The sequence below is a fragment of the Oryx dammah genome, unplaced genomic scaffold (assembly GCF_014754425.2).
Source record: "Oryx dammah isolate SB20612 unplaced genomic scaffold, SCBI_Odam_1.1 HiC_scaffold_15, whole genome shotgun sequence".
Lineage (NCBI taxonomy): Eukaryota > Metazoa > Chordata > Mammalia > Artiodactyla > Bovidae > Oryx > Oryx dammah.
In genome coordinates, this window is record NW_024070199.1 from 47,910,422 (window position 1) to 47,922,798 (window position 12,377).

At 67.9% G+C, this 12,377-nt stretch overlaps 2 protein-coding genes across 6 annotated transcripts in view; one reads left to right on the forward strand and one right to left on the reverse strand.

Annotated features, from left to right (window-relative positions):
* Window positions 1–1,047: 1,047 nt before the first annotated feature.
* LOC120874179 (proline-rich protein 33-like) lies at window positions 1,048–11,313 on the forward strand. Of its 2 annotated transcripts, XR_005723606.1 has the most exons (3): window positions 1,048–1,142; window positions 4,727–6,663; window positions 11,304–11,313. XR_005723606.1 is itself a non-coding variant. In XM_040255386.1 (2 exons), the coding sequence occupies exon 2, from the start codon at window positions 4,736–4,738 to the stop codon at window positions 6,257–6,259; it is 1,524 nt and encodes a 507-aa protein (XP_040111320.1). In that variant the 5' UTR covers window positions 1,048–1,142; window positions 4,727–4,735; the 3' UTR covers window positions 6,260–7,119. The 2 variants fall into 2 exon arrangements, 1 of the variants encoding a protein (XP_040111320.1); XM_040255386.1 differs by lacking the exon at window positions 11,304–11,313 and having other exon boundaries at window positions 4,727–7,119.
* LSP1 (lymphocyte specific protein 1) overlaps window positions 3,360–12,377 on the reverse strand; it is a 35,654-nt gene continuing 26,636 nt past the window's right edge. For 2 of the 4 annotated variants that reach the window (XM_040255387.1, XM_040255389.1), the window contains exons 3-11: window positions 11,962–12,132; window positions 10,215–10,410; window positions 9,771–9,860; window positions 9,525–9,568; window positions 9,226–9,307; window positions 8,307–8,441; window positions 7,953–8,030; window positions 7,742–7,844; window positions 3,360–3,776 (exon numbers count right to left, since the gene is read on the reverse strand). In XM_040255387.1, coding sequence (XP_040111321.1) covers window positions 7,755–7,844; window positions 7,953–8,030; window positions 8,307–8,441; window positions 9,226–9,307; window positions 9,525–9,568; window positions 9,771–9,860; window positions 10,215–10,410; window positions 11,962–12,132 — 886 coding nt within the window. In that variant the 3' untranslated portion in view covers window positions 3,360–3,776; window positions 7,742–7,754. Of the gene's footprint in view, window positions 3,786–7,741; window positions 7,845–7,952; window positions 8,031–8,306; window positions 8,442–9,225; window positions 9,308–9,524; window positions 9,569–9,770; window positions 9,861–10,214; window positions 10,411–11,961; window positions 12,133–12,377 lie in introns of all 4 variants that reach the window. The other 2 variants (XM_040255388.1, XM_040255390.1) reach the window with 2 other exon arrangements.

Sequence of the window (12,377 nt, forward strand, 5' to 3'; positions counted from 1 at the left end):
TGGTACTGTCCAGCCGGCAGACGTCGCCCCCACGGCCTCCCACGGTCCCTCGCGGGCCAGTGAGGCCACATGATCCTCTGGGTCTGCCCCTCGGGTAGGGGAGCCGAGAGCAGGGTAGAGGGGCCCGAAAGATCTGAGAGGCTCGGTGGGGCCGTGGTTGCTCCAAGGATGCTGGCCTGACCCAGAGCCGAGGCTGGTGGGCCAGGGGCCAGGCCGGGGGGTGGTCCCCAGCAGACTCAGATGAGGGTCCTGTCCTCCGGAGGCTGAGGGCCAGGGGTGACAGGACGGCCGCCCTCACACCCCAGCCCTGGAGCCCCCTGGCTCTGCGCCCTGCTCCGGTCCCCCAAGCCTTCTGGAAGGTTTCCCTCAGCACCTCATCCAATTTCTGCAAGCCGGAGATAAGGCTGTGGGGCTCGAGACAGGCAGGGTGGGCCCGCCATCCTCAGCCAAGGGGTGGACAGAGCCCCTGGGGGTGGGGAGCCCCCGAAGCCAGAGGCGCCGAGTTGTCTTGCCTCCCTCATGGGGTCTCTGAACCCCTCCTCCGGCCCGGATCCTGGAACAGGCCACACACAGCGCTGACCCTGGGATAATGCTGACCAACTCTATGTCCAGCAGGCTCAGCCGTAAAGACACATCCGAATGAGAGCCCTGGGCTGCTCTTGGGGGCCCCCTGCCCCGTCTGCTCCCCACGGTGGGAGCTGACGGCCCTCCTCAGGCGGGCATCCCGTGCTCTGCTGACAGTGACCCCGTCCCCCCCGGACACAGATGCAGGGAGACGCTGGGGGGAGCACAGTAGGGGCTCCCGTGCATCCAGCCCCACCAGCCGCTGGTGCCTGGAGCGGCTGGCCATACCTCGCCCAGGCCTGGGACGTCTTTACCCGCAGGTGGGCACTCCCCGGCCCTGCAGTGACCCTGCTCGGCCAGCAGAGGAGGGTGGCTGCCCGCTCAGTGGCCTTGGCCCTGGCAGGAGTGCGCCCATGAGCGGGCAGCACCAGAGAGCGGGTGCTGAGGTCAGAGGGACGCAGCAGGTTTTATTTTGGGTATCGGCAACCTCCCTCTCAGGGCGCCAGGCCCGGGGTACTGCAGGACGGCGTTGAGCGGGTGCTGCTGTACGGCCGCCGGCTGCCCAGGGCCTGCAACAGGTAACCCACACCCCGTGTGCCGGGCCGGGAGGAGGGGGCAGGGCTGGGCCCCCCCGGGCCTGGAGACCTGGGCTGGAGGCACGGAGTGGGCGGCCCAGCCCAGGGCTGCAGCAAGGGAATGACTGAACCCCAGGAAGAGTTTGAGGGCTGACAGGGCAGGGCCTCGGCCTAGGGGCAGCATAGGGTGGGCTGGGGTGGGCTTCTCAAGCCTGCAAATCTGAGCTGAGCCACAGAGCAGGGAGGAGGCTGTGGGGGGCCCGTGCCCCCTCAGGTTCCTGCAGGGTTGACCCCCAGGGGGCGGGGGAGGGCAGGGGCCCCCCCATGTGCATGGTTGGGGGTGGTGGGGCCCAGAGACCTTGAACCTCGGCTGGTAGCCCTGAGCTGACCTGGGTGCCCACTCCAGTGCCAGCCAGTCTGAGCTCCTAGTCGGCCCAGCCCGCGGGCTCAGGCCCTGCCAGGCCCCAGATAGAAGCCGCTGACACAGCACTGCAGGGTGAGACCTTCCCAGCCTGGGCGGCCTCCCCCCACACCCTGAGAGCTTCTGCGGGCCCCGTGGTGGGTTCCTGGTTTGTGCTGGGGGGCTGGCACTCCGTGCCCAGAGCTGGGGAGCAGGGGGCTGCCTGGAGGGGCCACTGAGACAGTCAAGACGGAGGGCAGAGGCCAGACAGTGGGCAGTGGCCCCTCTAAGCCTCTCAACCTCTGTGGTGGGCAGGCCCTGACCCCAGGTTCTGCAAGGTGGGGGCTCAACGCTGCCACGGCAGAGGAGACAAGCCCTGGGTTCCTGGCCCTGAGCCCAGGACCCCGAGAGGGGCTGGGCTGAGTGTGGGCTGAGTGGCCAGCTGCTTCTCCTGCCCCGCTCTGCTCACCCCTTGCCCCTCGGGGCTCCGCTCGCTGCCCAGTGGCCCAGGGGGCTGCCTCTGCCTGTGGCCCTCGTAACATCCCATCCGGCCGGGTGGACGAGAAGCCCTCCTTCCCTGGGAGACACCCCCCTCTACTAGTGGGCACAGCCCTGGACGCCCCCTCAGAGGGGCCGCGGGCGACCGGCCATGTGACGTGCCCAGGTTCTAGCCCTCCCGGCCCGCCCATATCCGTGCTCTCCTTTAGGAGACCTCAGAAAATGGGCTCTGAGCAGACCCAGGCCTGGGACGCCAGAGGGCCAGGGGGCCTGCTCTTCAGAGGGGCTCCCCTGACACGGAGGGCAGCAGGGCCCCGTGGTGGGGCTGCGTGCAGCCTTGGGGGGGCAGGCACAGGCCCGGAAGGACAGCCCCAGCCTGCCCCCCAGCCTGTCTGTACACTTGGGGCACACTCATGGCACTCGGGGCACACTCATGGCACTCGGGGCACGCTCATGGCACAGTCGCCTTCTCCTCCCCTCCCTCCTCCCCTCCTGCCTCCCATCGCCCGCCCATCCATCTCTCCACCCGCTCGTCCTCCTCCCCAGCGCCCCCGAAGCAGGCATGGTCTGACTGCCTCGTCTCTTCTGCCGTCTACTCTTTGCACAGTGGCGTTTTTGCCATCCCTTCTGTAGGCCCACCCTCCACGTGCTCTTTATCCAGCCATCCATCACCCAAGGAGGCCTCACCTCTCTTGCTTTTTCCATACCAGTCCATCTGCCTAGCCATCCCTCTCTCCTTCTATCCATCTGTCCATCAACCTTGACCCTCCATCCATCCATTCATCCACCCACCTATCTCTCCCTCCCTCCCCATCCATCCATCCATCCATCCCTCCATCTGTCCATCAACCTTGACCCTCCATCCATCCATCTTTTCCTCCACCCGCCTACCCATCCCTCCCTTCCCCATCCTTCCATCTGTCCATGCGTCTTAACCCTCCATCCGTCCATCATCCATCATCCATCATCCACCCATCCACCAAATCTGCGTACCAGGGCGGGGATGACCCTAAGGAAGGTCTCGTCCTCAGAGGAGGCACAGCCTAGGGGCGAGAGTGGCACGCACAGTCTCGGGGGCTGCAGACTCCGGGGGCCGAGCACCACAGACGCCCCGCAGGAGGACTTGAGCCCACTGCCAGCTGCACCCTGACTTTGGCTGTCACACGCCTCAGACCCCAGAGCCTCACACACAGGAGGCCACTGGACAGGACAGGGTCAAAATCTGAAGGAAGTCTTGGACCCCACCACTGGGCAGGGCGGTGGCCCTTCCAGACAGCCGTGTTCCCTCCCCGCCTGTCAGTGAGCCCCAGAGAGCCAGCACGTGGAGACACATAGAAGCTTTACTGGACAGGGCGGAGGGGCTGCCAGCGGGGAGGTGGGGGCAGTGCAGGCGGGGCAGGGGTTGTGGCTCTTGACCTGGAGACCCCAGCACGTGGCCGCTCCCAGCACTGACGGCGCCTTCCCTGGGAGCTTACGGCTTCTCTGGAGGGGGTCCCTTCACCAACCAACAGCCAGAGTTCCACTCCTCCCGGAATTGTGGGCGGCAGTGAGTGCCATGTCGGAGGGCGAGGTTGGAGGGCCCCGCTGCAAGAGCTGCCAGGGTTGTGGGGTGAGGCAGGCATGAGAAGCAGCTTCTTCGGCAAGGTCGGGTTCAGGGGGCGGGGGGACGGACCTGGCCAGGTTCTCCCCTGGGCGTGCAGTCGGGGAAGCAGGACCTGCTGCTGGCCTGTGCCCTGCTCCTGGGAAAGCTGAAACACACATGGGGTCGGGGCGGGGGGGACGGCATCAGGCGCAGCCCCAGGAGGGCCCATGGCCTTGCCTACCGCGGCCTGCAGCCTTTCTCTGGGGGCCGCCCTTCCAACCCCTCCAGCCTCGAGGAGCAGCCTCCCCGGTCCCCCTCCAACCTGGAGGCCGGCTCCCGACGCTGCCGCCTGGACCCTGCTCAGGGCGCAGGGTGGAGGGATTCAGCCTGGGTACCCCACTCTTCCTGAGGAGGTCCTGGTCCTCTGGTTGCGGGCGGCAGCCAGGAGCAGACCCCTTCCCGGGCCCCCCAGCTTCTGCCTGACAGAGTGGGCCCCGCGGCCGCAGCCCTGGCCTCCCCCCTTCCCAGCCCGCGGCCCCCGCTCTGCCCGGGCGCCATCCGTCAACGTCCCTGTAAGCACGTGGCGCCCACAAAGCAGGGCGGGCGGCTTGGCTGGGACCAGCCCACTGGGAGGCCTGAGGGAACATCCCGTTTAGCCGGAGCTCGGCGGGAGCGGCTCCCGCCTCCGCCCAGCCGACCACTCGGGATGCTGCCCCTGCCTCCCCGGCCGCTGGCCGCCACCTCGCCGCGGCTCACAGCGGACGCGCCTGTGGTCGGCCCGGCGACGGCGAGGCGGCCCTCACATTTGCGGGTGGCCGCCCCTCCTGCCTCTGCGGGCGGCTGGCCCAGCACGTGTCCCCGCTTGGCGCCCGCCCGTGGGTCTCCCAGCCCAGCCCTGCTGCGTGCCCACCAGGCACCTCAGGCCGCTGTGGGCTCACTTCTAGTCTGGGGGTGATCTCGGGGCCGCCCCCTTGATCGGTGCTGCAAATGTGCCCGCCTAGAATGCACCTGGGGGGCCCCCTGCAGACGAGGGCACCATGTGCCCCCCTTGGGGCTGGGGCCTGGGGGCAGAGGGCTGGGCTCACCACTGCCTCCTTCCCGCCCCAGGGAGCAGCAATGCTCATCTCGGCCGCCTCCGTGGCCCCTGGGACGGCTGGGCTGTGCCGCCCGGGGCCCCCTGGACCGCCACCACCTCTGCTGCCCAAGCCGGGAAAGGACAACCTGCGCCTGCAGAAGCTCCTGAGGAAGGCGGCCCGGAAGAGGATGGGCGGGGGCGGGCCCCCAGCTCCGCCCGGGGCTTTCCGCACCTCACTGTCCCCCGTGAGCGAGGCCAGCCGAGACCAGGAGGCCCCGAGCCCGCGTCCCACGGAGGCCCCACGCCCCACCGAGGCCCTGCGTCCCAGGGAGGCCCTGGGTCCCAGGGAGGCCCCATGCCCAGCCAACGCCGTGCATCCCACAGAGGCCCCGCGTCTGGCTGAAGCCCTGCGTCCCGTGGAGGCCCTGCGTCCAGCAGAGGCTATGCATCCTGCTGACGCCCCGTGCCCCACTGAGGCCCCAAAGGCTGTGGCCACCACACCCTGCTGCCCCCCGACCCCTGTCATCCACCACGTGGCCTCCCCCACACAGAGGTCCACATTCTCCTTCAGCCTCGCCCAGCGCAGGAGCCTGGCTTCCCACTTCAGGGCCACCGGCCCCCAGCTCACAGCCCCAGCCCCGGAACCTGCCCGGTGCCCCAGCAGCTTCACCCAGGTCGCGGCCCCTACAGCGAGGGGCCTCCACATCAGCCAAGTGCACGTCCAGCTGGCACCATCCCCGCAGGGCGGGACCCCCGAGCCCCACCCGGCAGCCCCCCAGGATCAGCACATGGCCCCCTGCCCTCCCGGGGCTCAGCCCCTGATCCCCGTGGCCCACATCCGCCCACTGCCCATTGGGACGCAGGTGGCCAGTCCCCGGCCTGTGGCGTCCCCAGTGCCCAGGCCTCCCCCCAGCCTGCAGGCCTCAGTGCCCAGGGAGGCTGGCACCCGGGTGGTGGTGCCCATTGCGCCCACCTACTGCTCACCAGGACCCTCGTCTTTCAGGCCGGCCTCTGGGACCCCCGAAGCTGGGCGCCTGGAGGAGCCCCCCACGGCTGGCCCTGCCACTGAGGCTGAGAGAGTCTCCAGCCCCCGTAGGGCCTCACCCCCCGACCCACTGGCAGGCCCCCACCCCTGCCCGGCCCCCAGAGCTGCAGCCATGCCCCAGCTCAGCGGCTGGACGCGCCTCAAGAAGAAGCTGCTGGAGGAGCCGGAGGAGCCCCCATTCCCGGGGCCGGAGCCCAGCCCGGGGCAGGTGGACCAGGGTGAGACCGCCCTCGCCAGCCCAGAGCCCCGGCCCCCCGCCTCCCGGGCCTCCAAGATGTGGGACGCAGTGCTCTACCGCGTGTCCGTGGCCAAGTCCCGCGGCAGCCAGGCGGGGCCCGGAGCTGGGGTGAGCACCCTGGCCGGCCTCAGGAGCCTGCCCTTCCTTTACCGGCCTCGCTTCAACGCCCGGAAGCTGCAGGAGGTGGCTGCCCGACCCCCTCCTGTGACCTCCCCAGTGCTGGTCCTGAACCCCCAGCCCAAGAACTTCAACCGGACAGCAGCTGGCTGGAGGCTCCACTGAACAGCTGGGTGACCCCAGGCCGTGGGGTGGACGAGAGGGGCTGAGTGTCCAGCTGGGAAACCAAAACCATTCAAGAGGGGAGCCTGGCGGCCTGGGGGTCTGGAGGGGCAGTGGGGCGGACGGGAGTAGGAAGGACCACAGCGGGAGAAGGGGGTTAAGCAGTGGGTTAAGAAGGGGGTTAAGAAGGGGGTTAAGAAAGGGGTTTGGACGGTGCAGAGGGGCAGAGAGAGGTCTGCTTTGGGGTAGAGTGTAGGAGCTTTTGGGCTGAATCTCTGGGGAGGCAGATAGTTCAGGAAGCCGCTTCAAGGTCAGGGTTGTCTGAGTAACCTCGCAGGGCGGGGCCCGCCTGGGCGTCTGCACAGGGCTTGGGCAGGGACTGCAGGGGGTGGTCACCAGCCTGGAGGGTCTGCCTGGCCCCAGGGAGCAGGGCTGGGTTTAACCCTGGGAGCTCAGGGTAGCGAGTCCTGACATGTGCTGGGACAAGGAGGACTCTGGGACCGCTCCCTTCTGCCTAGAAAGTGGGGGAGACTTGTGTCTCCGTGGGGATGGGTAGTGGCTGGGGGCTTGGGCTCGGGCAGGACTGCCTCTGTGGCCTGCCCTGGCAGCCGTGCCGCCGGAGGACGGGGCCCTGGCCAGAACTGGGAGCAGGCCAAGGCCCGGCAGGGAGCCGGCCCCTCACTGCCGCCCTTCGCTGCGGCTTCTGCTCCTCCAGACTGAGGGCAGAGCTTGGTGCGGGCGGGGGGACTTGCTAATGAAACGGGAGGTGGGTTTCAGCCTCGAGGCTGGACGAGGAGACTGGGGGAGAGCAGCCTGGCCCAGCGGCGAGGACCAGCCGTGGCCTGGACAGGTGGGGAAGGGGGCCCCGGGCCTCACGTGGCCGTGGGGCCCCCATTGTGCCCTCAGAGGGGGTCTGACCCAGGACCAGCACTGGGGCTCTGACCAGCAGTCGGGGAGAAACAGGGAGGTGCCGGGGGCAGGACTCAGCAGGGAAGGAGGGGGTTGGCAGGGGGACGTGACGGGTGCTGTACATGGATCCTGGGACCCAGGCCACTAATAAAAGTGTGCACGACCACGCCGCAGTCATCTGTCTGCCTCCCCAGGCGATGGGGCGGGCGGCAGCCACAGGAGCAGCTCCCACTGGGATAACAGGGAGCGCCCAAGGTTCCGCTCCCCCCCCAGGACCCTGAGCCCGCTGATGGGCCACTGCTCGCCCTGCACTGCCCCAAAAGGCCTCGGCTGTCCGAGCAATGCAGACAGGGCCTCATGGCTCCTCCCAGAAGGGAGTCAGAGCTTTGCCAGAGGGAGCAGGGCAGAACCCCAGAAGGATGCGGGTGGGCAGGGGGACCAGAGGGGCAGGCTCCGGCCGGCCCTGAGCCCGGCGCTCCGCCCTCAGGAGCCTCCTCCTGGCTCCTGCCACCAGGTGCCCAGGGTGGCAAATTTCACGCATAACACATCACACGCAGGCCGCTGCTGTGGACTCACCAGGCAGAGGGGCCTAGGGCGCCGAGCCCTCGTCCACAAGCACTTTCTCGTACTTCCCGTGTCCGGCGGCCACAAACTTGTACCTCTTCCCAGACGGGGTGCTCTGCCGGGAAGGAGGCCCAGGGCCAAGGTGAGAGCCGCGGAGGGAGACGGCCGCTCTCCCCGCCCACCCGCTGGACCCACCCCCTGCGACAGCCGAATTCAGAGGCACCTTGACCGGGGACGAAGTCTTGGGGCCTCCTTTCTGCTCCCAGAGATCCCGCCTGCTCATGTCTCCGGCCACAATATCCTGGGGGCAGAAGGAAGCCGCGTCACAGGGGCCCCCCACCGAGGGAGCTGGGAGCCCCGGGCACGTCTCCCGCCGGCCTCGCGGGTCCAGGGCAGCAGGGCCGGCCCACGTGCCCCCTTGCGGGGAGCGCCCATGGAGGAGGCCCGGAAGCCGCGCCCCCAGCCCTCCCCAGGGACCAGCCCGGCAACCACAGGCCCTGCGGCCCGCTCTTCAGCCCAGACGGCCCGCGCTTGCTGTGCCGAGGGGGCCTGGCTCCGCCCCACGATGGACGCCTACCTTGCAGGGGGTGGTCTTGGCGGCCGACTGAGCCTGCACCTCTCCTGTCTCCCAGCGGCTCTTAGTGCTCGCCACAGCCATGCTGGGCAGCTCGATGGAGGGCTGGCGGGTAAGCTTGGGGGTCCTGCCTGCGGTCTGCAGAGGAGACAGGGCCATCCTCACTCTGCTCGGGCATGGGGTTGGAGGAGCAGGGCTTGAACGGAAGGGCCTTGGTGGATGGAGTGATGGTTGGGTGGAAGGGAGTTAGTTGGGTGAAAGGGTACTGGTTGTATGGAGGTGTGTGGGTTGGGATGAGTGGCGTTGGTTGCATAGAGGAATATCCATTGAACAAAGAAATACTGGGTGGAAAGATACTGGCTGAATGGAGGGGCATAGGGTGGATGGAGGGGATCAGATTGTATGGAAGGGTGTTAGTTGGATAGAGGGGTGTGGAATTAGAGGAGGGATATTGGTTGCACGGAGAGGTGTTGGTTGGATAGAGGAACATTGGTTAAACAAAGAAGCATTGCTTGGATGGAAGGCCATCGCTTGAATGGAGAAGTGTTGGTTGGATGGAAGGACATTGGCTGGACAGAGTGGTGTTGGTTGGCTGGAGGGTCATTGGTTGGATAAAGGGGTGTTGATTGCAAGGAGTGGTGTAGATTGGATGGAAGAGAGAGTTGAGTAAATGTGTTAGTTGGATAGGTGGGGCGTGGCGGGTGGGTGTAGGATCAATGGAAGAACCTTGGTTGGATGGATAAAGGGCTAGATGGAAGAATGTGGAAGGGTGGAGTAGTGTTGGTCAGATGGAAGTCAGTTGAATACAAGGGTGTTAGTTGGCTGGGGGCTGTGGGATCAGTGGAGGGACACTGGCTAGATGGAGGAAAGGGCTCACGAACGGAGGAAGGGCTCAGCAGAAAGTGAGGGTTCCTGTACCCACCTCGACAGCCTGGGTGTACTGCTCCAGCCGCTCATCAATCTTGGAGATGGGCAGGGCCGGCTGGGACTTCCTCACACTGTTACTGGAGGAGAGAAGGGTCTTGGCCCAGGAGCCCTCACTCAGCTTCTGGGCCTCACCCTGAGCAGCCGCCACAGCTCTCTCGGGCCCCAGATCTCCACCTCATGGACCCCCTCTTCAGCCTTCCCCTGGAGAACCCTGGGGCCTGCTTCCCCTGGAGAACCCTGGGGCCTGCCTCCCCTGGAGAACCTGGGTCCTGCCTGGGAAGCAGCCAGACATACCTCTTCCTAATGGAGCGGTTCAGGGACTCGGTTCTGTCACTGAGCTGTGGAGGGCAGGCGGAGATGGAGCCTCTGAAGTCGGAGCAAGGCCCAGAGCCCCCGCCCCGCAGCTGCTCCCGCTGTGTGCCGCCCCCGCCCCAGTCCCTCTGCCCAGCTTATGCCCACCACAGGCCCTGGTGAACACCACACAGCAGGCAGTCAGCAGCCTGTGCAGGACAGAAGGCAAGGCCCTGGTGCTTAACGTACTTTGGTGCTGGGGCTCAGGGGAGGCGAGCCCACTTCAGTCCCCTCCAAGACCAGGGGGCTGGGTGTCCTGGGCTGCTGGCAGCTCTGGTGCTGGGAGCAGAACGTCCAGGGTTAGGGCTGGACCACCACCCCCTCGCCCCCACTCCTGCCCCCCCAGGGCCCCGGTGGACACTGCCCGTCCCTGGGCCTCCTCAGGTCCTCTCCCACCCTGACGTGCTCTGGTTCTGAATTCTCAGCCACAGAAGCTGGTGAGTCCGGGAACGTGCTGTTCCATCCCATGGTCACCCGCCCCACTGCCCTCTAGGGCTGCAGGGGCTACTGTCTGCAGTTGGGGGTGATGGCTCCCTCTGGGCCGGTCCCGTGAGGCCCACAGGGCATGCAGACAGCAGAGAAAGAGCCAGCCCGGGGCCAGAGTGCCACCCAGACCTGTGGGAGCCCCCGCACCTGCACCTCTGCCTCCGTGGTCTCTGCCAGCCCTGGGCTGCCCTGCCCGGGCTCCTGGGGCCCAATGGGCTCTGAGGCCTCTGGTGCCAGCCCCTCCTGGGACTCCGAGTCAGGGCTCAGATGCAGCTCCTCCAGACAGACCTCAGCTGGGCTCAGCTCATCGCCACCCTGGGTCCCGGAGGTGCCCTGGCAGGGCCTGTGGTCGTGGGAGAGGCAATCCTGTCAGTTAAAGGTCATCTGATGGTTTGTTTTGAGGGCCTCCCCAGGTCCGAGCCTTGGTTTCCCCGTCTGTAAGTTGGGGCCCTCAGACCAGCCGAGTGCCAAGGAATCCCAAGACCCCGGTGTCTTTGGGGAAGTGAGGCCAAGGACCTCAGCGTCTGCCTCATGGTGACCAGTGCCCACTGCCCCGTGGACAGAGGGCCGCCGGCTCACTGAGGCTACTCCCAGGCCCCAGGCCGGGCCCGTGTCCTGCTTGCCAGCGTCCTCCTGGCCGGCCTAGGCGGGGCCTCTGCTCCTGCCGGCACTGTGTGGGGGCAACAGGCCTGGGCGTCCTGGGGGCCTGAGGAGGGGTCTGAGGGGGGGTTGGGGGCTGGTGCAGTGGGAGACAAGGCAAGAACTGGGGTCACAGCCGGGATCACAGCCCAGAGGAGCGGGCCGGACACGGCGGACGGGGGCAGGGGAGGCCGGCCGCTGGCAGCCCGTGCGGGTCTGCATTTGAGCGGGACTGAACCTGGAGAAGAAGATGGGAAATTTTCGCATTTTCCATGATTTCAGGCCCCATGGTGTTCGTGCCAGCCAAGACCCAGACCCACCACCCAAGGTGCGCCGGGGTCGGAGCCAGCAGCAGGCTCACAGAGGCCCATTCAGCCCCGGCTGCGGGCGGCCAGGCAGGTGCGGGGGGCAGGGAGGCCTGGCGCCCAGGAGGGTCCACAGAAGAGCCAGAGCGCCCCCTGCTGGTGGCCGGGCAGCCGGGGACAAAGGGAGCCGGCGGCCACGCCAAGACCAGTGGAGACGGGCCTCCCTGCTGCCCCCGACCCCAGCCCAGAAATGCAGGGTGCGCCCCGGCTCTCAGAGACAGGGGGAGCCGAGGCCTGGAGGGTGGTCCTGGCCAGAGGGCCACAGCAGGACCAGGGCCCCGCCAGGCAGCCAGCCCTGGGCGTGGGGGCCGCTTGCAGGAGGACCAGGGGTGACTGAGTGGTGGTGGGGGGTGGTCTTAGTGAGAGCTCGGGGTTGGGGGGACCGGAGATGGCCCGGGGAGGGTGCCAGGGCCCCGAGCACGGAGCTCCCGAACCCATCTGGGCCCTGACCACGGCCGAGGGCCTGGAGCCCGGCTCAGAGCCCCCCAGGCGGGTGGGGGCAAGGCCCCCTCCCCCGCGCCGGCCCGGTTCAGCGTCTGCGCATCTGGAAAGCTTGTCCCCCAGGCCGCCTCAAACATCTGGAAATACCTGCTCCCCTCCGTGGGAACAGAGCGCGCTGCCCCCAGGGAGGAAGGGGCCCGGGGGCGCGGGGCCTCCCTGACGTCAGCGGGCTGCACACGTGCTGATCGGGCCGCAGCTGGTCTGGACGGGCCGGGGCCCTGGGAGCCCGGAGCGAGCCCCACCCGCCGCCCCCGTCTCGCCCTCTTCCTCCTCCTGCCCCCACAGCCTCAGGGGCGTTTTGGGGGGCTGCTGGGGAGGGGCACAAAGGCCCAGACATGGGTTTGGGGGCTGGAGGGAGCCCGCCGCCCCCAGGCTGTGAGACCACTTGCCTGTCGTCCTCCTGCGTCCCCTCCAGACTCACACCCTGAGAGGGGTCCCCAGCATCCGGGGTCTCTCCAGCTCCCCAGTGCTGCTGCCGCTGCTGCTCTGGCTTCTGGGACCAGTCGCCAAAGCCCTCATCCTCATCCAGTTCAGGGGCCTCCGAGGGCTGTGGGCTGAGGCTGGAAGAGCAGGCAGGGTCTCAGGGCCGGGCAGGAGGTGGGCCGGGGGTTCTCAGACCCTGGGCACCAAGCATGGGAGACCCCATCTGCACAGACGCAGCACTCCACTGCTGGGCCGGGTCTCCCCCCTCAGCCTGGGGCTCCCTGAGTGCTGGGCCGGGCCTCCCCCCTCAGCCTGGGGCTCCCCGAGTGCTGGGCCGGGCCACCCCCTCAGCCTGGGGCTCCCCGAGTGCTGGGCCGGGCCT

Excerpts from the sequence above, each read along its gene's own strand:
- LOC120874179 (XM_040255386.1), top strand. The coding sequence starts at position 4,736 with ATGCTCATCTCGGCCGCCTCCGTGGCCCCTGGGACGGCTGGGCTGTGC.